Consider the following 26,583-nt stretch of genomic DNA (forward strand, 5'->3'; position numbering starts at 1 on the left):
AAGAGATGATGTTTGGGAAAAAGAAGATGATGTTGTCCAGTGGGCGAAAAGATAGCGGGTGATCCTTAACAATTTCCGCTAAAGAGTGGGTCCTTCCTGACCAACGCGCCTAAAAGCGCTTGGTGCCCGCCGCCCCAGCAGCCTTGCAGCCCTGACAGTTCAGCCGCACGGCCCCCACTGAACCGCTGCGGCGGGTCAAATCCAGCGGCTGCAGGGGCAACTTCAGGGCAACATCAAACGTCAACGAAGCTGTCGTCATTTTCCCTTTCTCAACTTCCGTTCTTCAAACATTTTCTTGATCTACCGCGAATCATCTCAACAATCACGCGCGTGCTACCGGGCACTCACCCACTGCCAATAAGCACACCATCTAATCAGGTTGATTTCCTGACGAGCCAAATATACTTCCGGTACTATAACCACCTACGCCTGGACTTCACCACCACCAGTCCATCAGCCATCCAACCATCCATCCATTTCCGTCCCGATCCAGCAACCGAACAACCACCACCTCAAACACCACCGGCCCGCGGCCACCCAACCTTCAAAATGCAAGGTTTCAACATGGGCAAATACGTCCCTCCAGACGCCGAAGGCGTCTACTCGGGTAACCAGCTCAGCAAAAAGCACCCTCTCGGTCAACGCGCCTCCAAGCTCGCTTCCCAAGGAATCCTAACCGTGCGCTTCGAGCTTCCCTTCGCCGTCTGGTGCGACACCTGCCAGCCTCACCCTGTCATCATCGGGCAGGGGGTCCGATTCAACGCCGCGAAGAAGAAAGTGGGCAATTACTACTCGACTCCGATCTGGAGTTTCACCATCAAGCATAATGCGTGTGGCGGGGAGATTGAGATTCGCACGGACCCTGCTAAGACGAGGTATGTAGTTGTTAGTGGGGGGCGGGCGAGGGATGAAGGGGATTTGGGTGGTGGGGAGAGTTTGGTTAAACTGGGGGAAGGGGGGAATTTTGAGATCCAGACGGAAAAGGAAAGGCAGGAATCCAGGGATGCGGCTTTCGGAAAATTGGAGAAGACGATTGCGGACCGAGAAAGGGCGGAGGAGGCGAAGGTGAGGATTGAGGAGTTGTTGGAGGTGCAGGAAAGGACATGGGAGGATCCGTACGAGAGGAATCGGAGACTGAGAAAGGCGTTTAGGGTGGGGAGGAAGGAGAGGGAAAGAGAGGCGGAGAGGACGGAGGATCTTAAGGAGAGGATGGGGTTGGGGATTGAGTTGTTACCCAGCACTGAGGAGGATGAGAGGAGAGCGAAGTTGATTGAGTTTGGGGGTGTTCCAGATACTGCATTGCTGGGCAGGGATGATGTGGTGCAGAAGGCGTTGGCGAGGCCGCTGTTTGGGGGTGATGATAAGAACGGCAAAATGGAGAACAAAAGTGGGAAGAAGAAGGATGGGCATAAGGGGAAGCTCAAGTCGGAGATTGTTGCTTCCAAGATGCGGGAGGCGTTGGTCTCGGAAATTGTTGGGAATACTCGTGCGGCTAAGGATCCGTTTCTCGACTGGGGGAGTAGGGAGTCGACGCCCAAGCCGCGAGGAGCTTTGATACCGGGACTGAAAAGGAAACGGGCTGCTGGGGAGAAGACCCCCGATCCACCACCAGCGGAAGCAGCATCACAGACGACTGGTTCTGGCGCTGAGGATGAGGGTGCTGGACAGAAGGGAAAGGAAGAGGCCAAAAGCGATGAGGCGTCATCATCTGCGGCTCAGGCGACAGTCAGTAGCTCAACTACGCAGACGAGCAAACCCGGGCTCGTGGCTTATGATTCGGATTCAGATTGAGAGACCTTCTTTCACGGTCCACCGGTAGTCTGCGGTTACGGAGTTTGTGGCATGGGCGAAAACAGCATGGCATAATCACCACATCGAAGCGGAATACCAATTTTTTATTCCAGCCATAAATTTTACGACACCGGGCCGGCATCATATCTCACACAACTCCTCTAGACGTGCATTGATCAGGAACGTGCCATTATGCTTTGATTCTATGAGCTAGTCTAGTCAACCTGACCCAGTGTAGGTGCTGAGGGTTTCATCAACAGCCCGCATCCAAGCACCAACAACACCCGCCTCACCCACCTCTAAACACATTACCAACAACAAACAACAAACCCCTATCTCTTCTACGCAGGCGGCAAAAAAGAAGTAAACAACACCCCCTGAACCGCCGCATACATAACCATGAACACCACGATCCCCTTTCCCAGCTTCTTGTTCTTTTGTTTGTCCTGCTTGTCCCCACCTGCACCACCGATAAGTTGCTGAGCCAACCACCAGTACCACAGCGGATACCCGGACGATATCCGCGTGATGATCTGCACGTGGTACGTGCTTAGCGCGAGGACCGCGAGCAGTATCTGTTCCGCGGCTGCCGAGCGGATGAGGATTTGCATGCGTTGGTCATGAGCTGTTGTTTTGGGCTCAGGGTCTTGGTGGGTGACTATTGCTTCGGACTTGACGGGGCCTGATGATGGATCTAAAGAAGAAGTCAAACCGGAACCGCAAGCGGGTGGCGACGTGCTGTCCTTCCTGTCGGAGTTAAGCGTCACTACTGCTGTTGCGGAAGATGGAGATCGCTGACTGAGCTGGTCCAATGCCGACTTGACTAGGATGGCAAGCATCGGGGCAGCGAGTAGGAAGAGAGGGATGTTGGGTAGGGTCCAGTAGCGGAGGAAGCCGACGTTCCTGCTCACATGTTGTTCGTTAGTCACGATTAGTATTGTCCCTTTCGGTGATACGAGTATGTGACAGAAGAAGTCGGTGATATGGAAGGACTAGCAAGTAAGACGAGGCGTTCCGGTGGCCAATCGCTAGCTCGAAAAAGAGAAACCTCAAGCGAGGTTTCTTGCACCCAGTCAGAGCAACCGGAGAACATCTCTATCCAAACAAAGGAAACAAAAGAGAAGGTCAATCAGAAAAGGACTTACCAGTAATGTTTCTGCACAAACGTGTAAATGCTAGGCACCACCGCAGTGCACCACTCCCTCGCTTCTTCCTGCGCCACAAGTCCCTCTAACCCACCAGTGTCAGCACCCACACTCACGCCAGCACCAACGCCACTGCCGCCGTAGCCGCGGGCACTTCCACTACCGCCGTAGCCGCGGGCACTTCCACTACCGCTAACCCCGGATGTCCCGGATACCCCAACCCCAGAAGCGGAGGAGGTGGTCCCTGGTGACAATGACAGGAACTTGTTCAACAGCCACAAACTCCCAGAAGGGCAATACCTCAACCACGCCACAGTTTGCGGCACGATACTTCCCATCGCTACGAAGATCCCGCCTAGGCCTAGGGCGATCAATCGTCTCAGGGTCTTGAGCGGTGGGGTGCTCCCTCCTGACACAGCAAGGCCCGTGAGGAGAGTGAAAACTTCCCAAGCGAACGGTAACCCGTTTAGGATGCCGTTACTTCTGAAGAGGGTGGCTAAGCCGAAGGAGAGGCCAGCTAGGAGGAGGTTAATATCCCCTTTTAGGGTTAACCGGTTTCTGGCTTTGCCCCTTTTCCCACCCTTATTGTCCTGTTTCGGGACAGCGGCGGTACCATCTTGCTCAGCATCAGACAAACAAGACCTAGCATAGAACCACCACCCCAAAAAGGAAAACAGCGCACACGAACCCTCAGCGTAAGGGGCAGAGAGAAACAAGCCAGCGGGGGAGATGATGTGCAAAAGGGAGGTGAGGAGGGCTAGTTTCTTTGTTTGGAAAGGGGAAGAGTTGGAACCGGGGAGTGGTAGAAGGAGGGTTAGGTGGTAGAGAACAAGAGAGGCGAGGAGGTGGGAGCCGTTGGAGATGAGGAGAGCGGTGGTTGCTTCTGCGAGGGCGGTCGGAGAGGTGGTGAGGGGAAGGGGGGGGGCGAGAGTTTGGAGAGCTGTTAGGTTGTTAGTGACTGGCTTTCGTGAACTTTGGGTGGGTAAGGTGTGCGTGAGGTGAGGGTAGGTGGATGAGTGGATGAGGTGAGCGTAGATGGGCGTGATGTGAGTGAGAGGCGGAATGACAAGGGGAGACATTCTTTCCAACAAAGAGAGTATATCCCCGAACCAGCTCACTGTCACTTCCTTCCCAAGACGCCACAACCCATTGATCCTCATCCTCACTCACCCACTCATTCGTCCCATCCCAGCACCCGACCACTCATACAAATGAAAAAGGAAAAGAAAACCCACCTCTCAAAACCCCCCTCACAGCAACCACCAATCCCGTCCCAAAAGCCCACTCCTGCTCAAAGACATAATCCCTCTTGGCCGCGCTCACAAAGTAAATCGCATCCCAGCTGGTAAACCTCGTGACCAAGCGCTTGCCAAAGTTCCTCACCAGCTCTGCAGCCCCATTACCGTCAACCACAGAGAGAGGTTCGTCATCACCAATCAGCAATAAGTCGGCCGAAGTATCGTATGCGCGATCATTGACAAGGGTCGAGCCAATGGCGATAGCGAGGAGGAAAAGTTTCCAGTAGAGGAAGGACTTGAGGATTGTCCGGTGTGGGTGGGTGAGTGCTGCGGAACTTCTCCTGACTGAGGCGGAGGGAGAGGGTGTGGTGGTTGTCATGTCATTGGTTTTGGTAGGGTCAAGCAAGCCCTTTGGCCCTTGGGAAGTTTGTGAGCTTGTGAGCTTCGATAGCTTCGATAGCGGCGGAACGGCGAGGATGACCCGAAGTGGAAAGAATGTAGTCGGCAAAGGACAGCGACAAGCGACGGGAAGGCCGTGAGACGGTGGTACACGTGTATCCTGACTAGTATAGACTAACTAGCGAAGGTGTACCTGGCAGAGTGGTGGTACTGTGTCCCCTGTGTGTTGCCCGTGTGTGATGATCAAGATGGTTCGTGGCACTTTGAGAGTTTTGGAGTCAGGGGCTCTATCTGGGACTAGCCGTGGCAGATTGGCGAGTTTACCGGCGTTTCGATAGGGCTGTCCGGGAAATCTTTAACTCGTTATGGTTAAAGCTCCCTGTCTCTTCTTTTCGCCTTTGTTCTTCGCAATGCCGTTGTAGTGTATGTGCCGTGTTGTGGCGTTTTAAGTTTTCCTAATCCAATTGTGTGAACGTTGGATGGTGGTGAAAGTTAGGTTGTCACTTGCCAGCTGGTGTCACCGACGCCTGGAAGTTGCAGCGAGTGACATTGTGAAACATTCAGTGTGCGGCGTGGCAACTCAAACTTACGGTATGCGGTGCATTGCAGAGCGGTAATTGTTAACGCACCCTATGCTGTTAATAACCCGCAACGCTCGGGCCTCCGCTCTTCCCTGAACGTTTCTACGACACTGCCCGCAACCGCAATGGTGAGAGCTTCATCCCCTTTCCCCCAAGTAAACAAACTTCCTTTTTCAGTACGAGGCGGAACCTCGGGAGTAACCGGAACCAGCCGCTCCCAGGTCCCGAGTCCTAGCCTCATCGCCATATCCCATCGGAGCCGTCGTGGCGGTGAGCCAAGATCGCACGAGGCTCATCTGTCGGTAGTTGAGTGTCAACACCAGATGTCACCGATATCAGATCCTGGTAGAAGGGTGGCCTGACCTTTCCGAACGAACGATATTCGTACGAATCGCATGTGAGAATATCTAACGGTTCCGTCACCAACACCATCCACGTTGATTTCAAAGTCCAGAACATGAGCATCAAGACACAACGGCTACAAAAGGGCCGACGATGGATGGACTTTTAGTTCATGTGGTAAACTCCGCTGGGTGAGAAAACCGGACATTATACTTAAATAATGAAGTTGAAAGTATTCGGCCGGTACGAACCGTTGGCATTGGCCATGACATCACTTCTCATCAATGACCACCAGCATGTCCTGAGATGGATGGGTGAGCAAACCCCTGATGGGACAGGTATAAACCCTGGACTTTTATAATTATTCTGTCGATGTTTTGTTTTCCATTTCTTTTGGCCTCGGCAATTCCTATCAACTCCAGCTTTTTGAGCTTCGGTGCTTGATAGGAAGAGCACTCTATGGTAGAGTTCAGATATCGTAAGCGGCTTTTACACTACACTACGATGATGCCCCTCTCCCCGACCGGACCGTTTGACGATCTTCAAATCCTTTCGAATCTCGCGAATCTAGATTCCCATCAGTATCACATATCATGTCATCGCCCGCCCTATCAAAGTGGGCTCTTTTTTTCGCCATTTTTTATTTTTATTTCTGCCCTGTGGCATCATGGCATGCCAGCATGCCCAGCATTGTCTAGTGATTGCAACAGTGACATCGTCCCGTTGCTCTCACCGGGAAGCCCAACGCCAACGCCAACGCCAAAAACCAGGAGAACGGCGTGACACACCACTGCAAGCCAAAAAAAAAAAGAATTTCCACAACGGACGGAGTGAGTGTGACGGACATCGGGGTCCTTCTGGAGTCCGCTCCGAGCTCCAATGCAATGGAAGGCGTTCGTTCGTTCGTTCATTCGTTCATCCGTTCTGTTGTGCGGCCGTGCGGTCATGCGGGCGGGCAGGAGCGGGACTTCCCGACTCACAAACACGGGGCCAAAATGTCACAATGTGACTTGCAAAAACCTTCACCGCGGTGAACATTGAAGAAAATTGGTTTCCCGTTCGCAAGCGGCGTTACCAGCATTGCCAGCCATGTCGACGATCGGAAAAGATGGAATTTCTTCGATGCTTTGCATGCTTTGCAGCCGGGAAAGGAGTTAGCGTTCTGGCTCAAGCCTTTTTTTATGCGACTTGTGGATTTTGTGTATGATAGGTTTTTCGGTTGTGCTTTTATCCCACATTCCCACATCCCCATCCCAGCAGACTTCCTGTTTTCTGTTTTCAGCTCAGCTGGCCCTGCACGGCTGCACCGAACCGAACGGAGTCCGTCCCGCTGCATAGGAAGGAAAATCCACTGTGGATTCGAGGCTTTTCGGCGGCTTGGGCGGGCTGGGCGGGCTGGCCATTTCCACCGACAACTCCGCTCCGCTTCGGGTTTTGACTGTTGAATTTTTGACTCCATCGTGAAGGACTTCTTCGTAAAGTGAAGAAGAATTGGGAAAATGGCCTGAATGGGAAAATGGAGTCAAGCTGTGGAAGTGGATGTGTGGGAGTCTCCAGCAGCTGCAGGCCTGCAGCCGGAAATGCAGAACACCAGTCCGGTCCGGCGTTTCTCAACTTCTCACCGCCAAAAGTTCAGCTGGAGCTGGAGCTGAAGCCTGACAGTGGGTTGTTTGCGAGAGCGGGGTATTAATCAACGACGACAAAAACGAGGGCATCATGAGTGCGGAAGAAGAAGATGTCTTCACCAGTCGAGATAGTACTTTCTTAAGATGAGAGGGAATCCTTCACATGCGAAACAGAAGTAGGTACACTATTCATTAATAATCAGCCTTTATGAGTTTCCAGTAGTGTAGTGAACGCAAATCACTCAAGTAAGATTGGCCCAACGGAGAATTCCATAATATTGCATAACCAAGTGTGCCCCAACCGGCCGACGCCGACAACCTGGAAAGTCAGGGATAGTCTGTCCTTGTGGTAAATCATGGGAGAACAGGGTGGTCGGTGGTCGGTTGTGGAAACGGCGAACTGTTTCCCCTGGACGCCCATGGAAGAAAGGCCGTGTGCCATGGTGTCCGTATCAAAGAAATAATGTCTGATTTCGAAACCAACCTTCTCCCTTTGTGACGCCGTCTGTGTAAAAATACAACTCTCCCCGTACGATACCATCCCAACAATACGGAAAACAACTAAACATGTGGCTCTGTTACATATAACAAACGCTCCCATCGGTACAGTCCAAGCATCCAGCCTCAACCACCTCTTCATATATCGTGATGTCACCTTGAACATCTCTGTCTGGTCTACCTTCTGCTGTATTCCTTCCTGTCTTTATATATTCTCTCAACTCAGCGAGAGGGCAGAGCAACACGCATATCCCCCCCCCCCCCCCCCCCCCCCCCCCCCCCCCCCCCCCCCCCCCGCCATCACATCCTCAACACAATCACCTGAACTTGCTAACGATAACCGCAATGATAAGCAGAACCAACACGGTAATGATGGCAATGGTGATTATCCGATTTGTAGCCATCCTGGTTGGTAAAGAAGCAAGGTGGTTAGTATTACTTATGATCAATGATTCGCATGCGGGGACAAAAGGGGGAGGGTGGTACCTGCGTGCCATGCCCTTTAGTGTCTTGACACTTCGGTCCACATAGCCTTCACTCTCGTATAGTATCGTGGTGGTGTGCTCAATAACTTCACGCTGGCGGTGCAGGTCAGCCAAAGTACCGGCGCCAATGGCCTCTGTCTCGGCGGCTAGCGCCTGGCTGGCCTTGAGGCGTTGTGTGCTCCGGTCGAGCCGGTCGGTGCCTTTACGTTTTGGGAAAATGGTCAGTCAGCACTTTTGCTTTTCCACCGGCAAGGAAGAGGCGCGGCCGTCCGTCATAAAAGAGGGCATATATCCACCCACCTGATAGCAACTGCTGCCTCTGCTCAAAATGCCTATCGCCACCCGACGAGCCGGGATTGTCGGTATATCTGCCGCCGAACAGGGCGCTCCGGTCCGTGGCCAGCGTCTGCAGCTTGCGGCGGTACTTGTCCACGTCGCTCCGGTAGTCGCGCAGTCGTTTGTTGATGGCGGTCCGCGACGAGCTCGGCACGTTCTGCTTCTCCATGTTCATCTGGTCCAGCAGCTCGCCGGCCTCCTCCAGGGCGCGCTCGGCCGTGCTGAGGGCGGCTTTCCTGGGCTCGCCCGTCAGCTCCGAGATCTGGTCGAGCTTTTGGACCAGATCGGCCTGGACCAGCTGGTATTCTGTCTCATAGTGCTTGAAGAGCTCCGTGCCCGCTTCGCTGTCGAGGATGTTGGCCATCTTGAATTAAGTGGAGTAATGTATGTATGTGTCGCTATCGAATGTGGAGGTTGGGCTTCGGGATTGGAGGTGATGTGCTGTCGTCGGGCTGGCCGTATCGCGGGGTTCGTTTGATGTTGCTCGTTTATCGGCGGGTATCGTGATTCTCAATTATTCAAATTCGTCGTTAATCATGCGAAAGAGGGGCGTTCGTTGATGTGGTCGCGATGGGGGAGATGTGGTTGGGCTAGCGTGTTGTCGTTGGTCTAGTCGCATGTTGTCGCCAGCGACACCAGTGTGATTTGAGCCCCGTAGTTGGTCGTCTCAGGAGCCTGGCAAGCGCAGTGGACAGGCAACGGGAGGCGGGAGACGCAGCGGTGGGCACGGACCATATGGGCACATGACACTGTTACATACAGTTACAGTGGTCACAGCTGCAGCCTTAGGCGGGTGACGTACTCATGCTTGGCGTTTGCGCATTGCAGTGTTACGTATTGCGGTATGTACGTGTACAATACGTAACCGTTGTATTGGCTGTAAAGTGTAACTTACACGGACCTTGACAATTAAACTCCCCTCCGCATGGGACTGCCGGGGACTTTGGCGTCTTCAACTCTTCAGTTGGTTTCTTTGTGTGAACTGCTTTGGGGAACATGTCGCTTGAAGGGTCTAGTCAGCGGCCACGTCCCAAGACAGGCTAAGATGCACACTGTCACGACAGGTCTGACGCGCCTCTTGGCTGGTTTGCGGGGAAACAGATGGCCAGCTTTTCTTTTGTTGAGTGTCTTGCAATATCAATCTTATCTTTTCCAAGCCTTTCTGCTTCTTGTCTGTCGTCACCGATGTTTTGGGCAAATGTTCTCCTAACAGCCAAGTCGGAATGGTCGGCAATGTTGTTCTGCGGCGCAATTAGCGGCCTGACATCGCCACGAGATTAGCTCCTCAGTTTTCTTAGACCCGTATATATGTCAACTATGACATTTCCATTTCGCAGCCAACATACAAAAAACACCAGGACTGGCACACACACACATGTTTGTCGGACTCATCGCTTCGGGCTTCCAAGCAAATCCAAGCTTCACCATACCATACTTTATTCAACAAGCTCTGCACTAGGCTTCAGCCCAGCGATACCTGGGTCCGTCTGACTAAACCTCCAATTCAAAACATCACCAACCAACAACAAACGGACAAATCAACGACCCCGATCACAATTCGATTCATTCGAAGGTTTGTCACGCCGATCCACTCTCGGCACGCAGTGGGATTTTGCTGGAATCCATCATCGCCTGGCCAGTGGGGAGCGCTGGAGACATGCACCAATCGAGTTACAGTACGTACCTACCGCTGCCGACCGACGACGAGTCCGTCGGTTTTTGACCTTTTTTGGGGGGCACACATTCGACACCATCGGCAGCCGATTTCAGCAATTCACCGTTGCCGGCGTCCACCGTCATCCACCCTCAGGCCTCAGCATCACCAAACTGGCCCCATTCTTGGAGATTCGGCTAGGCTAGCTCAGGGCTTGGCCTGTCCACTTGCTTGCCAGGATCTAGCAGGATCTGCCGTGCGCTTCCGCTGTCGCTTTTTCTTTCGATCTGGGTGTCATAACCCGCTATTGGTACACCAACGCCGTCGACAGCTTTCAGACCTTTTCAGAGCTCCTCGCAGCTCGGCCACAGCTTGAACCCCGTCAGAGAGTGAGTGAGGCCAAGACGTGGTGACAGTATCCCATTGGTGACCACTTTATTGGTGCTCTCCCTGTCACTGTCTCCCCTGCCACTCCGAGTCTGTCCCGGCCCCCTTGACTTGTTTGGTTTCTGCTCTTGACAACCACACACACAAGTCCACAGTCCACATATTACCACCACATCGACCGAGGCTTTGCTTCTCCCGGGCTCCTCCAAAACTCCAGAGGCTCCGGGAGCCCAGGGTCTTGTTTTTCTCCAGTTCCTCACCTTATCCATACCAGAACGGCCAATTAATCGAATAAGCCGTCAGGGCCTTGTCTTTCTCTTCTGTGCTTTCTCCACGTCCCTGGTTTCTCCCAAGTGCATCTCTCGTTGATCTGGAATCCTGTCCTTGCTTCTTTCCGTTCCTTCTCTCGCGGCTTTTCTCTTTTCTCCGATACGACGCCACCGGATCGTCTGGGTAGTGTAGCCCTTTACATATAACGCTCCATCACCTCTTTGCTTCACTACACACTTGGCTCTTACCACCTCACTACTAGCCAACTGCATTTCAGGCAACAGTATTCCGACCGACGACTCTGTATAACAACCTGGATGTGAACCGAATCATATTAGTTACAGCTCTCCATTGTTGGATTAAGAAAGGGAATTGGCATCGTCTTTGTCGGAGTGCGCCAAAGCGAGAGTCCTCCATCGACCTTGGGTTTCTTCAGCTTTCGTGTTTCGGGATCTGCGCATGTGGCAGTGCTTGGAGAGCTGGGGGATTTAGTTGGGAATTGCCTCACAATCGGCTTTTGGGTTCCGAACACCCAAGATTTCATATAAGGCGGTTCAACTGCACACCAACCAAACATCGCGGCTGGTTCCGTTGAGACTCGACGACAACACAATTGATCCTTCCTCATACTCGACGGCAGTTTCATAAGATCCACACCACTACCACTACGCATCTTCCTCCTAAGAGTTCACTGGCGACTTCCTTCCTTACCATACTCGTCCTGTCGACCCCAAAACGGAAAGGGCCTCCGGGGGCCCTAGGGGTAGTTCAACATCACAATGTTTCTTCATTCAGGCGCCAGCATGCACGGCCATGAATACTCCAACAGGCCCTCGTCTCCTCAGTCTTCGCACAAGCTACGACCTCCTCTCCTATTTTCGGCTCTTTCACCACCAAAGAACCGAGCGACCACGACTACCGACGCACCCGTCCCAAAGAAGCCTGTTTTGCGACAACGGCCAGCATCAGAGTACATCCCGCGAAATCGCACTCCCGAGCCGTTAGTTCGCTTCCTGGAACCCGATGTGGTGGAACCGCAAACGCCTGCGATGAACTATGAAGACCAACATGTCTTCTCCGATTCCGAAGTCAGCGAGGTGGCCGTCTCGGTCGACGGTCACTCGGACTCAGGTCGCCGTACTCGTCGCCGCCGGACCACCTCGCGCAAGAGCACCAACTACTACCTTGGCTATCCCACCCCAAAGAAGCTTGGCAACCTCAAGGTGATGCACACAGTCCTACCTAGGCTGCTCTTGCAACTCAAGGCGGTGTCTCCCGATGGCCATGCGCGCCCTATGCTCGAGGTCTTCCCCTCTTCGCGGATCGCCGGCCTTGTGATAACCCCCCGACTGGCAAAGCGGTTTCCTGGGATTTTCGGAGTCAAGCGCCAGCTTGGATATGACGACCTAGTGTTGATGAAGCGGGATGACGAGGAGTTGGATCGCGAAGATTCGGAAAGCGGCGACAGCGAGGATGCCTTTGAGAAGAGCAAGCTCCTGGCCGTGTACAGCCCGGTCAAGCATTCGGAGGAAACGGAGATTGTGCTGGGTGACGGATCGATCTGGACCGCCAAGGCGTTGCCTAATGGATGCTACGACTTTGTCCATGTCGATGAGTGCGGTCATGTAACGACAGCCCGCTGGGCTCGCCGAAGCGCTGGAAAGACGCCACCCACATCACCAGCAGCGGATACACTTGCGCCGCCACCCGGGTATCCCCGCTTTACCTTCAGCATCATCAACCCCTTGTCACGACGCCATCCAGTCATGGCGACACTCACACACAGTAGCCTCAACGTCCAGGATACTTACACCACTGTATCATCGTCCTATGGTCGTTTCCCACCAAGGCCAATTGGTCGCGCGGTTTCGGTCAACATGCCCAGCCGGAGTGCTTCATCGTCGAGCCCGTCGAGCCCACTAAACTCGTCACCAGAAGATAGCGAAGCCGACTCCGCGATCGGCATCACTCAGCCCGAACCCGAGTCTGAGCGAACCGTCCGCGTCGTCGACGAAGCCACCAAATCTCTCATCTCCATCACAGCTTTATGGGTAGTCCTGCGATCAGGGTGGTCACCGAACTACATCCCCAGCACTCACAACCACACCAGCACTCACTCGGACGAAAAGTCACCGACATCACCAACAACCGGCAACGAAAGGCCCCGCCGCAGACACACTTGGTCCCGTCCCGTCCCTTCCGACTCTCTTTGCTCCTCAAAGGCTAGCACTCCGCCAATGAGCCGGCAACCGTCCGATACAGAAACACCACAAATACAACAACCAACAACGCCAGCCCAATTGGCCAAACCAAAACGCCACTCGATGCCCACCCAACCCGTCGACAAGGTTGTCAACGAACGTTGCGCCTCACCCGCCCCTTCTGCGAGCAACGTCCGTCTACCCGGTCCGCGCCGCGCAACCAGTACCGGCGCCAACTTCATGCGACACCGGCTCCTTTCCGAAGCGCAAAGCGACCAGGATTTGGGCAGCCCCATTAGCGAAAAGGTCCGGCATGGATTGCAAGGCATGTGTCCGTTGAGGAACAGGTCGGCGGATCCACTGGTTGGCGGAGGGTTGTTGCATTCTCAGCATCACTACTTTGGTCATCAGAGAGATGATTCGATGGCCACGACGTACTGTGCGCCTATCCAGGAGATCAGGCCTTCATTGGATGTCAGGCCGGCGGCGGCGGTAAAAGTGGTGGAAGAAGGAACCAAGACACGTGAAGTGCCAAGGTTGGTGGTAGATACCACCTTTGTTGCAGCGGATAAGGAGTCGAAGGGAGAGAAGGAAAAGAAGCATGGTATGAGGATGATGTTGAGGAGATGGGTTCATAAGCTTGGATCTCGCTAGAGACGATGGCCCTCAATGATGAGAGGAGGTTGTGAAGAAGAAAGAGTGAACGAATATCAAGGAAGGAGAAGAATGAGAGGAATCATTATACCCATTTGTTGTTAGTTTTATGATTTTTTTCCCTTTGTTTGCATGAGATTGGGAACAGGTGGAAGGGGAACTGGAAGTGGGATTGGCATGGAGTCAATAGTTTACACACTCATCTCATTCATACCCATGATACCATACCATATCATATCATTACCATATTTATGTTCAATGCGATTACTGAATCACGCGAAGAAACAAAACGTTCTCGCTCTTCTTATGAGTACATCATCTCCTCTCTCTTCCTTCTTTCTGTGCTTTCTATTTCATTTGTATTTTTTTTCATTTTTTTTTCCGTTCAGCATTTCATTTCACATCTGGACGTTCCTTCTTCCCTCTATCATTCATTCCATTTTTGCCCTCTTCCGCACCCCCCTTCCTCGCTCCCTTCACCACCCCACCTTGCCATGCACATCCATCGTACCTTTCTGGAACGGGAGTGTTTCGGCATCATTCAGGAGAAAAAGGGGCCGGAAGCAGATACACACCCAACCAATCGAGGACTGGCATACGATCATGGAACTTGATCACTGCAGTACAAAATCATTTCGCTTCTTGGCCCAAGCTTACCACGAGACGCGGTCATTACGCAGTCACAGAAGCTTTTGTGATGGGAACAAATTGTATAGCAAATAAGCAAGTGACGAAAAGCGACCGAAAAGCTGGAAGCAATAAGCAGTCCAGAAGCAAAACAAAACAGAAAGAAGGGAACAAGATCCCGGCTTCGACCGACCAGGCTTGGGTGATTCCTTCGACCCGCTGCGCATAGAAGTGTTCAGCTACCTACCAGTATCCCGTCTTTTCCCCGATCAAACTATGGCTCATGCCCGCACCACATGACCATGGCCGGAGACTCGTACACGCCATCCCGGGGGTGTTGGTCTCATTGCGCCTTTACGCGTCCCTCATATAACCTACCGGGGGTCGGTACTGTGCATTCTGTAGTCCCCGTCCTGCTCGTATCTGTTCTGCTCGTCCCCGTTCTGCTCGTTTACGTAGGGCGGCGGTGAGGGTAGAACGTATTGCGCAGAATCTGGACAATCATATCTTTGACAATCCACACTCTTGCTGCGTGTCTTCTCCACAACCTGATTGTCGGCGTCCCTGTAACTCATGATGGTAGTCGTTTTCCAACACCTGGGAATAAACAGTAAGCAACATGTAATTACAAGTATCTTCAAGTGTACGGAAAACAGGGGATTGCTTATCGGTCTTGTTGCCATACATTTTGATCAAGACGTGTGGGTGTGTGTCTTGGCAGAGGTAATAGAATCTTGGGGAGCTCAAGAGCGGCTTGTCGTAAGATTGGACTGTTGGTAAGTCGCAGGAAAGGATGAAGGACTTTGTAAGGGCTGTGAGTTTGAACAAGAACAGGAAACGATGATCCTGCAACAGGGATAGGTAAATATATACACACATCCAGAGACTATGCGCGGTCCCCCAACTCCGTCCTTGTCCTGCTGTGGTGCCCCTTCGTTGCTGGATAAGCTTAATTTTAGACGGTGTGGCTGTCATGGCAAGCCTGCCTCACAACGATAGGGTGGAAGTTCGCAAAATGTTAACCAAGGGGAGGAGGGGGACAGAGGCAGGCCCAGCCAAGCAGCCGAAGCACTCCAGCCTGCCTTTGAGTTTCCGTTCTAGATACGAAGATAAGACCACCAGGCTGCATGTAACTTGGCCATTTCTTTGTGATAGGAGTTCCTATAGGCTTCCTCGGCGCTTGATATTGCGTTAGTCACTCTACCTTCCGCCGCATTTCCTCATCGGGGAGTCAAACAAGGCCGGCGTGGTATGTGATTCGATAAGATATCCGAAGGCGGTTTCGTCCATGTTGGTAAGGATTCTGTGAGCAGACACATGTGATGTTGATGCATGTGGCTGACCCTTTAGATGCAAGACGTCTGTAGGGAGGGTCGCTATCACGAAGTTGCGGCTCTTTTGAACTAGTAGACGTGTCCCAGCTGCGTCTTCAAGCGACTTGTAGGTGTACTGTGTATGTGAGTCTGTTGGAGACCAGAAAAGACTGGTGAAAGTAGCAAGCCACGTATCCTATGTATGATGTGTCATCGGCTGGGTATCAAACATCATTTCATTACGTTGGGCTATCCACTCGATGGGCTACAGAGCGCGAGCCTCGTACACTTCCAGTGTGACTTTGGGAGTAGTGTGTGGGATCTCATGCCGATTGAATCCGAAAGAGCATTATTGCCTGCCTTATTTTGCCTCTCTTTGCTAGAGGTAACACTGCCCATCCGTCACTTTCTGTTGACACTGCCGCCAGTCCGGCAGCGATTACACATTTGTGCTAAGCACTTCTGCCTTTTGGCCCGTTTGTGCAGTTAATAGATTTTGTCGATTGGCCAGACCTTCTGTGACCGATCACTTTCCATCATACCTTCATCCATCAGCTACGGCCCTGGCACTTCCTCGTCCTGGTGAACCTCATCTTCTCGCTCAACACACATTGTACTTTACGTTAATCATTGTAGAGAATCCCATATTTGAAGGGCAGGTAACTAAGCGCATATAAACCCTATCACCTGCATTTCCTTGCTTGTCCGTCACCAGAAGCCTTTCCCAACCAAACTGCCTCGGCCGTTCCTGAAGCCATGGCTCCCCAAGTCAAATCATGGCAAGACCTCAGTCTCCTCAGCGAATGTATCTCACCGGGCTTCAACAACATCGTCTACACCACCTTTGCTCTCGTTGACGAGGATGACCACGTTTTCTTCGGGCAGCTCTCCTTCAAGAGAAAAGAAATCACATTCGACCAGATCACGGCCGCCCTGGAGCCAGTTCCAGATAACCACATTTATCCACAACTGCCTCCACTCACCGCTGCCAAGTTCACCGTCGCACCGAAGGACCTGGGCAAGTCGAAGGTCTACATCAAACGACCTTCCCTTAGCGCCTACGAGGACCTCAAGGACCAGGATGCTCTCGGCTCGCTCCCTCCCCAGCTTCTTGACGAGGCTCGTATCCTCGAGCTCACACTACGCAGGCCGCACCCAGGCATCGTCCAGTACTACGGCTGCCGAGTCCATCGTTCGCACGTCACCGGCTTGGTGCTGCAGAAGTACGAGTACAACATCTACCAGTACCTCCAGCTTGGCATCGGCACCATCGACGACAAGGACGCGTTCATGGATGCCTTGGAGAGTGCAGTGCGTCACTTGCATTCCGAACTCGGGGTGGCACACAACGATATCAATCCTCTTAATATCATGGTCAATGGTAGCAACAAGATGCCGGTCCTGGTTGACTTTGGCTCGGCGAGGAAGATTGGCGAGAAACTAGGGGTGAGTCGTGGGACGCCGGGTTGGATTGATGAAGCAGACAATTATACGACTTCGGAAGTGCGTCATGACGTTTTCGCGTTGGGCAAGATTCAGGAGTGGTTGAAGAACCCGGAGTTTGAGATGTAGGATAGCAGGATGGATGGGGAAGGTTCCGGGGGTGGAGGGAATCAGAGAAAGAACGAACCTACACTCCGCAGATGTAAATGTTCAGGTTGAACCTTCCGTACGTAATGAATGGATATTTGCGAAGCCACATATTTCCAGGCAAGGCTCATCACTGCAGTATGTAAAAGTAGATGCTGGACAGGATACCCAGTGCGCGCCGAGTCGACGGTCCAACTTTGCGGCTGCACGCGGGGTACCTCGAAGCTACAGGTAAAAGCAAAGGCCTTGAGGCCGATTCGCATCTCGCGCAACTCTTCCTCCCAGACACTACCATCCAATTTCGTGAGGCATTGCTTAGTTCCCGGTCTCTCCGCTCACGAACCTAGCCTACTCCAAACTACTCACGAACTCGGAACTCTAGAGAGCACCAACATGAACTCGCTCGAGAAACCCTTCGACCAGGCCTCATACGCAGAACATTGTAACCGCATCATCCAGCGTCGCTTTCCCCATCGCCTCCGCCCCCCGCCTTCCCCTTCCCCCAAGCCCCTTGCGCCCGGAACACCCGTCATCAAAGCATGGACCGATCTCTGATTCCTCCGCAAAACCATCATACCAGGACGCGAGTACCATGGCGAGGAGCTCGTCTGGACCAGCTTCGCCGCCGTCAACACAGAGTTTGGACACCTCTTCTTCGGCCACGCCCCCATCAAGATCTTCGACATTTCCTTCGCCCAAATAACTGCTTCTCTGGAACCAGTGCCTGATGAACATGTTTATCCGACCGTGTCTCTGTGGAGAGGGGAGTTCACCATTGTGCCCAAGGTACCAGAGGATTTACAACCGAGCATGGTTTATGTCAAACGGAATCTGGGAAGGTATTATGAAGAGTATTTCTGTATGCAAAACCGGGGCGCTGCGGCTGCTCGAGACGAGTTTCCGAACCGGCTTCTGGAAGAGGCGAGGGTTTTGGAGATGATTGCGAAGACACCGACTCAGGGGAGACTATGGGGGCACGCGAATATTGCCGAGTATCTCGGGTGCAGTATACACAGGTCGAGGATTACGGGGTTGGTATCCACGAGGTATGAGTATAATCTTGACCAGTACCTCGAGATGGGTGTTGGGACAATGGCCACCGAAGATAAGGAAGTGTTTCTGCAGGCGTTAGAGGATGTAGTCCTGAAATACTTGCATGAGGTGGGAGTGGAGCATAATGACATTCGTCCGGGAAATGTTATGGTGGTGGTTAGCGCGGGGAGGGTAATGCCGGTTTTGACGGGGTTTGGGATGGCGAGGAAGATTGGGGAAAGGCTTCCGATTTCACTTGGGAAGAAGAGTGAGGGAAGGAAAGAGATGTGTTTGGGTTGGAGGGATGAAGGGGAGAGTTATTGAGACTTCGGAGGTGAGGCATGATGTTTTGCTTTGGGGAAGATGAAGAGATGGTTGGCCGGAGTTCGAAACGTAAGTCTACCTCTAGGATGGCAGGATTGAAAGATGTATGGGGAAGTTGGGATGACGGGAGGGACGGGGAGGAAGACACTGCCGATCTGCAGAGTAGAAGTTCTTTGGATGGAGCGCCTTCCGAATATCACAAATTGCTCCAACTCACAAACCTCCAGGTCTTTCGTTCCCATTGCTCAGCTTCACAAGCAGATGAACCATCGCAAAATTTCGGGCCTTTCTTTTTTTTTTTTTTTTTTTTTTTTTTTATGCTTCCGAGGTCTGGTCGCTTTCTCAGTATACTCGAGGTACCTCTAGCATTGCAAGCTCGAGTTCGCTTCTTAAACCCCAGTCCTAAGGCATCTATCTATCTGATACATAGCGTCTGTCAGTTGGACTACTCGTCTGGCCTCGAGGCTGCTCCGACTACCAGTGAAAACCACAGCAGTGGCCAGAGGGGGTTTGAGCCCTGATGAAAAGACTTTGGAAAGCTAAAAACGAAGGGCTCGAGTTTTTGCAGTCGTTCGTGCTTGCACCAATTGCTAGATGCCTGCCCCACATGGCCCATTGTGTATGGAACCACGCAAGCCGAGGAGATGTCAGGCTGCCAGCTGTACAGGTATGCTCCATGAGCTGACAGACGGATTGACCTGTGAGGCCCTTGAAATCTCCAAGAGTCGGCACAAATCCGCAGGCACAACCTCAACCTCGACTCCTCATCAGATCTTGCTTTAGCTCCGAATCGCCGCCGAAGATCTGCCAAAAGCTTCAAGACAATTAAACTTACGGGTTCTATCTTGTTGTTGTTCTTGCCGCCCTTTGTCCGTGGTATTGACATTGCACCGGGCTCACCCCGGTATACACATATCAGTCTGGGCAAGGTCGTCACGACTAAAAGCACTTGTTTGCGTATTCGCGTCCTTCCTACATTGGATCCCGCTATTCAGTTCTTCCTCAACGCGAGTCTCTACCCTGTGGTAGAACATTCACCCTCACCCCAGCGTACCCAACCATGGCGCGCTCGTCTCCCTTCACGGATCTTCTGGGTTGTTGTTTCGCAGTGTCCCTACACGACAGCCACAGAGAAGACCGCAACAATGATAGCGCCAAAGAGAACGGTAACAATGATGCTGGAAAGAGGAATGACAAACACGACAAAATGGCGGACAAAGCGGCCGGCCCAAAGGTGGGCTTCAACAAGAGGAATCCAAGTTTGTGCAGGACTTGCCGAAAAGTGAATTTCAATTCACTTTTCAGGTCTCATGACTGTTCGATAACGTCGTGGCCCAACAATAAAGTCACGATCAGATCACACCAGCCAGAGTGTCCTTGCGGGTATGAATTCATATCTCGAACAAATCGATTCAAAGGCTTGCTGGGCAAGTTGGATAGCCATGCACCGACTTGTTCACTCTGTGCTTTTCTGTATCAGTGTCAAGTCCGCTTGGATCTGGTTCCAACAAAACAAGAACGATGGTACTGCATAGTAATGCCGCACCTTTCACTGGAAGGAATTACGCTACAGGCACCGGGCAGTATGGGGGCCCTCATGTCTCATGGTGCACAAGATGTTGCGGCTTTGCACTTGCGAAAACTCCAAAAGGGAAGAATGGGCAGAGTGATTGGAAGCTCGCCTACCCCGCAGCTGATTTTGCGTATGGTTGACAATGGCAGCAACACCTTGACCCGAGGTAAAGGCTCTGGCAGTGGCCTTCTAGGAAGGAAGCTGGATCCTGACAGGTTTAACTTTAATCTTATCGGCAAGTGGCTGAAACTCTGCCAATCGACACATTCACAATGCGAAGAAGTGGACGCGGACTTTATAGCCGGTCTTCTGGTCATTGACTGCACCACGGGCTGGATTATCCCTCTCCCTCCCAGAGAGAATGACGCCAATCGGATGGCAAGCTTTGTTACACTCAGCTATCTCTGGGGAACGGCTGGGACGGTTAACGGACCAGTTGTTCAATCAATGAACCGCAATGGCGTGAGCGGTCCTGCTCTCCCCTCTGAGATACCCCTAGACATCAGTGACGCGATGCGGGTCGTCAGCCAACTAGGATACCGATACCTATGGGTAGATAGATACTGTATCCCACAAGACGACGAAGTCGCCAAGCAAATACAGATTCTGAATATGGGCAGAATTTATTCTACTTCCACTCTGACAATCATAGCAGCAGCTGGAGAAGGGCCGGAATATGGACTTCCCGGGGTTAGCTCGCGATCTCGTACTCCGCAGCTGGGAGTCAAAATCAGCGACGAGATCTCTCTAGTGCTATACGAAGCTCCGATGGATACTATCGCCAACTCCAAATGGAACACTCGAGGCTGGACATACCAGGAAGGGCTGTTGTCCAAGCGTAGGCTCGTCTTCACGGATCTTATGGTTTACTTTCAGTGCCAGGAGATGCATGGCGATGAAGTGCTGTCCCTTCCAATTCCCGGTCCAGGAGAGGAGTTTGATGAGGTTCGTGCTTTGTCCTTTGGTGGCTTGACGCACCATCAAGGGACTAAGCTGCGGATGGTGTTTCCGCGAACCAGCGAGTGGCACAATCCTTTGACGGTCTGGGAGAGGTTGGGTGAATACGGGTTGAGGGACCTTGGCTACGACACTGATGCTTTGAATGCCATTGCCGGCGTGATGGAAATGTACGCGCACGCAGCTGGAGCCTCAGTGTTCAAATTGTTTTGTGGTTTACCTATTCTGCCACTTCGTTCATGGGAGAAACATGGGACTTTTCCTTGCGGCAAGACACGGGCGTGCTCTTTCGGCACATGGTTTGAGTATGCAGATCCACATGAAGGAGCATCGAAGGCTCAGGAAATCGGCGAGAATGACCTTACTTACAGTTTGGTTTACAGTCTTACATGGAGGCACTGGTGGGGCAACCGTGGTGGGTTACACTTAGAACAGGCCCGAAGGTCGATATTTGGCAGCTGGACAGTGGCTGGTTGGAGAACCCCAAAATATCAACCTGGTTGCATCTCCATTTTTGACAGTTGCCTGAGGATTGGCGTACAATTCAGTGGCGATGAGTTACTGGACTGGGAGGATGACAACCCGAGAATTCTCGGTCTGTCACGCAACGGAAAGACACCTCTCAGCCTTAATATTAGGGGAACGGTTATGGATGTGAGAATGGAGTGGAAGAGACGTCAGATGGATAATGAACCGAAGGAGTGGAAAGAAGGATGGTTATTTACATCGCCTTTCGAATGGCATAGGGATGTTTTTGAATCGCCCCGATGGCTATTCCAAGAGGATGAATCTGGCAAAGAAAGAGAAATCGGATTTCTCCTGCTGATTGTAGGATGCAATTACCACCCCGCTATGCCCGATCAAAGAATCGTGGGAATGATACTCCGGCCGGTAACAAGGATGTTGGATGGGCGGACTCATACATTCTACGAAAGATTGTACTGCGATAAGTTCGAGCTGCCTGCAGAGAAATGGCCACAAATGGCGAGCCTGACGAGGGAGATGGAGGTGCGAGTGATATAGGACATCATGCAAAGGCTAACCACTGGTCCATGGTTGTGTTAAAACCAACCACTATCGAGTGCCATCCATGCCGCTGCTCAGTCGGGGCTTTCGAGGGGCTTTCACTATGAGATTTGCTAATCATATTCGTTTCCACTGTTTCTTATCATGACCCTACCGTTTAGTGGATCGAATGATGAAGATTATCTAGTTTCCACAAGTACCTAGGTCGATATGCGTTACAGAATACTCAACATAACTTCAAAGTTCAGAAAAAGACGGATGTCTTACACCCAAAAGGACTCAATAAAGCACAATCTCAACCTCGTACTCCCTATCCGCCCAAAGCGTATACTCCGGCCTCGTCGGCGGCCCACAACTCCCCGTTCCAAGGCCATGATGCATCCAATCCAAATGCACCACCGTATCCTCCCTCCTCTTCTTATACAACTCAAAAGGATGTTTCGCCGCTTCTACATCCTGCACCGTATACCTACTCGCCTGGAAACTGGTATTATTGCCATTGGGCTTAACAAACATCGCCCCCAGCAGCAACTCCCACTCCCTTTCCGTCCGAAACTCCACAGCTCTCACATCCGTCCTGTTCCCCTCCTCCTGCGGGAACTCGTAATCAGTCCATAACTCATCGATGGTCTTGGTGTAGGAACCAATAAGTTGCGATTCCTTCTTGTCGCGGTACGATTCCCCCGGCCCGCGACCGGTCCATGAAGCAGAGCGTACGTCCCGCAAACCTACTTCTAACCCTAATCGTGCCCAGGCGCGGGGAAGCCAGTTGCCGATGGGTTTACCGTGCATTTTGATGTTGATCTTGCCATCTTCGAGAAAGGAGTAGATGGTTGTGGTCTCGAGCGCCCAGTTGAGTACGGGCGGGGCGAAACGGGCTTTAACCGTTACTGTGGGCGGAGAGCCGGAGGCGGGAGAAGGGTCCCAGCATGTAGAGAGGACGTGGTTTTTGGCCAGGTTTAAGTGACTAGAGGTCCAGTTACGACCAAAGTCGCAGCCGTGATCGTTGTCGGTTTGCGGGCGGTAGAGGCAGAGGGTAAGCGGGGTGGTGAGGATGTTGATTGCCCCTGACGAAGGGGAGCCACGTTTCCAGCTTGTTAGGGCGCCGATGGAGAGGTCGAATTCGTAGGTGTTGTTAGAGCTGATGATGGAGAGGAGGTTGGGTGAGAGGAGGTCGAAGTGGATGTCGCTGGCGGGCTCAAGGTTGGCGAAGGGGTTGGTGGGGGGTGTGAGTGGGAGTTGGCCGGTGGCGACGATGTGGCCGGCTTCTGCCCAGGCGGTTGCAGAGGCGAGGGAGAATTCAAGGGTTAGGTGGCAGTCGTGGCGGCCGGCGGCCTTGAGGTTTTCGGCGCCGAGGAGGTCAGAGATGGTGATTAGCGCTTGTTCGTGCGGCTTGACTCCTGTCGCTCGTGTCAGTGGTTTAGTTTAGAAGATGAGGGTGATCTGTGGCAATACTTTTGGGGACCTTAACCTCCCGTTTCTCAACCCAGTCGAGCATATCGTCTGAATAGTAATAGAAGCACTTGAGATGGTCTAGAGTGACAAAGTCGTATCGGTTGATGATTCGGACTTGATTACCGTTTTCAAGCTTGAGTGTCTGGACAGGCTCGATGGCCTTCTTGTACTCCAGCAGTCCAGGGGTAGGAGTATGGTTGGAGAAGCAGAGGCCGTCCAAGGCGAAGTTACCGTTATTGGGCTCATCTCCAAAGTCACCGCCGTAGGCCATGTACTCTTCTCCATCTACGTTCTTGGTTCTCAGGCCCTGGTTATCTGTTAGTCAAATCCAAAGATCCGAACTGAATTTCGAGACACATACGTGATTCGCCCATTCCCACACAAAACCTCCCATGAGTCTAGGCCACTTGTAGAAAAGCTCAATGTACTCTTTAAGAGCACCCGGACCGTTACCCATGGCATGGGCAAACTCGCATAAGACAAAAGGTTTGCCCCAATTTTCCTGCTTTGCGTAACCTTCCATGTCGTCAACCGATGAATACATTCTGCTGAAGATGTCCGCCGAATGCGCGTTCCAGTCACCTTCATAGTGAATAGGACGACTGGTGTCGACGCTTTTGATGTAGTCGTACATGGCTCTATGGTTGCTGCCATACCCGGACTCGTTGCCAAGTGACCAGATGATGATGGACGGATGGTTGTAGTCACGCATGACCATCTGGCGTGCGCGATCAAGGTACGCCTCCTCCCAGTCCGGGTTGCCGGAGAGCATCTTGTTACCATCACCTCCGACGATAAAGATGCCATGGCACTCGAGATCGGCTTCATCCAGGATCCATAGGCCGAGTTCGTCCGCCAACTCGTAGAGCCGAGGGTCATTGATGTAGTGAGACGTCCGAATAGCGTTGATGTTGTGCTGTTTCATCAGCAACAAGTCTGTCTTGAGCCACTCGTAGGGTACGGCGCGTCCAAAATCAGGATGATGTTCATGCCGATTGACGCCTCTCAACTTGATAGGATTTCCGTTGACGGAGAAGACGCCCTTAACGAGTTCAACGCGACGGAAGCCTACTCTCTCAGTCAGAGCACAATCTGGCAAGCTCAGTACCAAAGTGTAGAGGTTCGGCATTTCGGCGGTCCACTTCAACGGTTCGTCAACGTTGAACTCGACAACAGTGGACTGCTGTCCAGACACGGTTCCCTGAATGACTTCGCTCCCAGCTGGATCCAGCAGCTTCAAAACGATTTTTTCTGGGGTACTGAGGTCAACAGTGACACGAAGTTTTGCATGCTTGTACTCGTCATCAAGTGTGGGCAAGACCTTGATGTCCTCGAAGTGGGACTTTTGAGGAAACTTGTGTATCCAGACATCGCGAAAGATGCCGCTCAGCCACCACTGGTCCTGGTCCTCGATGTAGGTACCGTCACATCGCTGGTAGACCTCGACAGCAAGGATATTGTCTCCTTCGAGATTGACGTATTCGGTGATATCAAATTCGGATGGGTTCCGTGACCCTTGGGAGTAACCCACATCCTTGCCATTCAACCAAACTGTAAAAGCCGAGTCGACACCTTCAAAGCGAAGTCGTAGCTGATGGTCTTTATCCTCGGGGGCGAGTTGGAAGTATGTCACGTAGCGGCCGCATTCGTTCTCATCAATGGGGACATGCGGAACGTTCACCGGAAATGGGTAGTTGAAGTTGGTATAATGGGGACCTTTTCCGAAGCCTTGGAGCTGCCACATGCCTGGGACCAGAATGGGGTTCCAGTCTGGGTCCTCGAAGGAATCGAAGTCCTGAAAGCCAACCGGACCTATAAGAGGCGACTTGGATAGGTTGAACTTCCATTCGCCAGAGAGTAGCTGAGCCTTGGCCTGGGAGACATCGCGAGTCAATGCTTTCTCGCTGTCAGGATAGAGAAAGAAGTGACTTCGGGGAGGTAGAGTGTTGCGATGAATGACTGAAAGGTTATTCCAGTCCGGATTTGAGGTTGGAAAGACTGATGCCATTTTGGGCAGGTGTTGCGAATGTCGTTCGTGTTAGTAGAAGGTAAGGAACCAGGATAAAACCTTAACAATTAAGTGATAACAGAGTCTCGAATAAAAGGGATGATCATCTGAAGACAATGCGGTTTGGTGTAGGAGGACGACGTGTGCGAAGGTGACAAATGCAGGATGTCGAAGAGGGAGTCTAGTTATATCCTCCCCAAGTTAACAAGCCGATGGTCGTTCTCGAAGTCTTTCAAACTTGACATTCGAGTGTCCAATTGACAAGATCAGGGTTGGTAGGAGTGTTGGATGGTTGGGGTCATGATGTCCTTCCAACGGATGCTTTGGTGTTTCCCAAAGTTGCAACTCCAGGGTCAGCTGCCACACGGTGTGCATCCCACCGCCGGAACATGGCAGCGATGCACGTGCGGGGAGAGAAGCATTGGAAGAGTGCGGGGTGGTGAAGAGGAAGAGAAGGGATGAACGGCTTGTAAGTCTCCGGGTTAGGGTTGGTCTTGATGCATGTGTTAGCACGGTTCTTTCCCTGCTCCGACTTTTGGTTATGCACAGGCATATATCTGGAAACGGAAAAATCGAAGTGAGAAGGAAAAGCAACCAAAGCTAATATTATGGAGGCTCCTCTTCTGTAGATTATCTGCTTTTCTTTTTTTCCATGGAAAGAACTCGATATTCAGTGCGCGATCCATCACGGTTTGGTTCCTGCTAACAGCACCGACCTCATTACCCTGTGCACCCCACTTTTCCTCGGCAACGGTTCAAATTCCAACCCAAACAAAAACATCACCAGACTTGAAACAGAACAACCCAATGATCAAGAAATAGATTGCAGAAAGGGCAACCGCTTCTAATAGTTGAATCTCCTCGTCGCCCACATGTAATCCGATCTCCACGGTTTCGGCTATTGCCACCCCTGGCCCTTGTCCCCCTGCCGTCGACAAGCACGCGATGTCCCGGAAAGTGAAACGCGGAGGTTGATGCTCCACGCTTCCACATACCAAAGTAGCAACGACGGTAACTCGGGCCCGGCAGTCTGTACTGCCCCCCTTTCGCTATACCAACCGATTTGTGGAAT

General features: G+C 52.2%; 7 protein-coding genes across 7 annotated transcripts; 4 read left to right on the top strand and 3 right to left on the bottom strand.

The window, feature by feature from the left end:
* Positions 1-549: 549 nt before the first annotated feature.
* On the top strand, positions 550-1,791 carry SMAC4_06986 (uncharacterized protein; the record flags this gene model as incomplete). The annotated part of the gene is made up of 1 exon (XM_003349102.2): positions 550-1,791. The coding sequence occupies one exon, from the start codon at positions 550-552 to the stop codon at positions 1,789-1,791; it is 1,242 nt and encodes a 413-aa protein (XP_003349150.2).
* Positions 1,792-1,978: 187 nt separating this feature from the next.
* On the bottom strand, positions 1,979-4,553 carry SMAC4_06985 (uncharacterized protein; the record flags this gene model as incomplete). Its single annotated transcript, XM_024655747.2, has 3 exons — positions 1,979-2,694; positions 2,937-3,876; positions 4,172-4,553. 3 exons carry the CDS (start codon positions 4,551-4,553, stop codon positions 2,133-2,135), a joined length of 1,884 nt encoding a protein of 627 aa, XP_024511580.1. The 3' UTR covers positions 1,979-2,132.
* Positions 4,554-7,915: 3,362 nt separating this feature from the next.
* SMAC4_06984 (uncharacterized protein) lies at positions 7,916-9,085 on the bottom strand. The gene is made up of 3 exons (XM_066090545.1): positions 8,405-9,085; positions 8,106-8,304; positions 7,916-8,024 (listed from the first exon to the last, which is right to left on the bottom strand). The coding sequence occupies exons 1-3, from the start codon at positions 8,802-8,804 to the stop codon at positions 7,937-7,939; spliced, it is 687 nt and encodes a 228-aa protein (XP_065947821.1). The 5' UTR covers positions 8,805-9,085; the 3' UTR covers positions 7,916-7,936.
* Positions 9,086-10,554: 1,469 nt separating this feature from the next.
* SMAC4_06983 (uncharacterized protein) lies at positions 10,555-13,875 on the top strand. Its single transcript, XM_003349099.2, has one exon. It carries the CDS (start codon positions 11,531-11,533, stop codon positions 13,604-13,606), a length of 2,076 nt encoding a protein of 691 aa, XP_003349147.1. The 5' UTR covers positions 10,555-11,530; the 3' UTR covers positions 13,607-13,875.
* Positions 13,876-16,302: 2,427 nt separating this feature from the next.
* Positions 16,303-17,118, top strand: SMAC4_06982 (uncharacterized protein; the record flags this gene model as incomplete). Its single annotated transcript, XM_003349098.1, has 1 exon — positions 16,303-17,118. The coding sequence occupies one exon, from the start codon at positions 16,303-16,305 to the stop codon at positions 17,116-17,118; it is 816 nt and encodes a 271-aa protein (XP_003349146.1).
* A 2,164-nt stretch (positions 17,119-19,282) lies between these two features.
* Positions 19,283-22,045, top strand: SMAC4_06981 (uncharacterized protein; the record flags this gene model as incomplete). Its single annotated transcript, XM_003349097.2, has 1 exon — positions 19,283-22,045. Exon 1 carries the CDS (start codon positions 19,553-19,555, stop codon positions 22,043-22,045), a length of 2,493 nt encoding a protein of 830 aa, XP_003349145.2. The 5' UTR covers positions 19,283-19,552.
* Positions 22,046-22,181: 136 nt separating this feature from the next.
* Positions 22,182-25,863, bottom strand: SMAC4_06980 (uncharacterized protein). Its single transcript, XM_003349096.2, has 3 exons — positions 23,865-25,863; positions 23,504-23,810; positions 22,182-23,448 (listed from the first exon to the last, which is right to left on the bottom strand). Exons 1-3 carry the CDS (start codon positions 25,509-25,511, stop codon positions 22,328-22,330), a joined length of 3,075 nt encoding a protein of 1,024 aa, XP_003349144.1. The 5' UTR covers positions 25,512-25,863; the 3' UTR covers positions 22,182-22,327.
* Between the last annotated feature and the right edge of the window lie 720 nt (positions 25,864-26,583).

Source organism: Sordaria macrospora, chromosome 7, assembly GCF_033870435.1.
Source record: "Sordaria macrospora chromosome 7, complete sequence".
In the NCBI taxonomy this organism is placed as follows: Eukaryota; Fungi; Ascomycota; class Sordariomycetes; order Sordariales; family Sordariaceae; genus Sordaria; species Sordaria macrospora.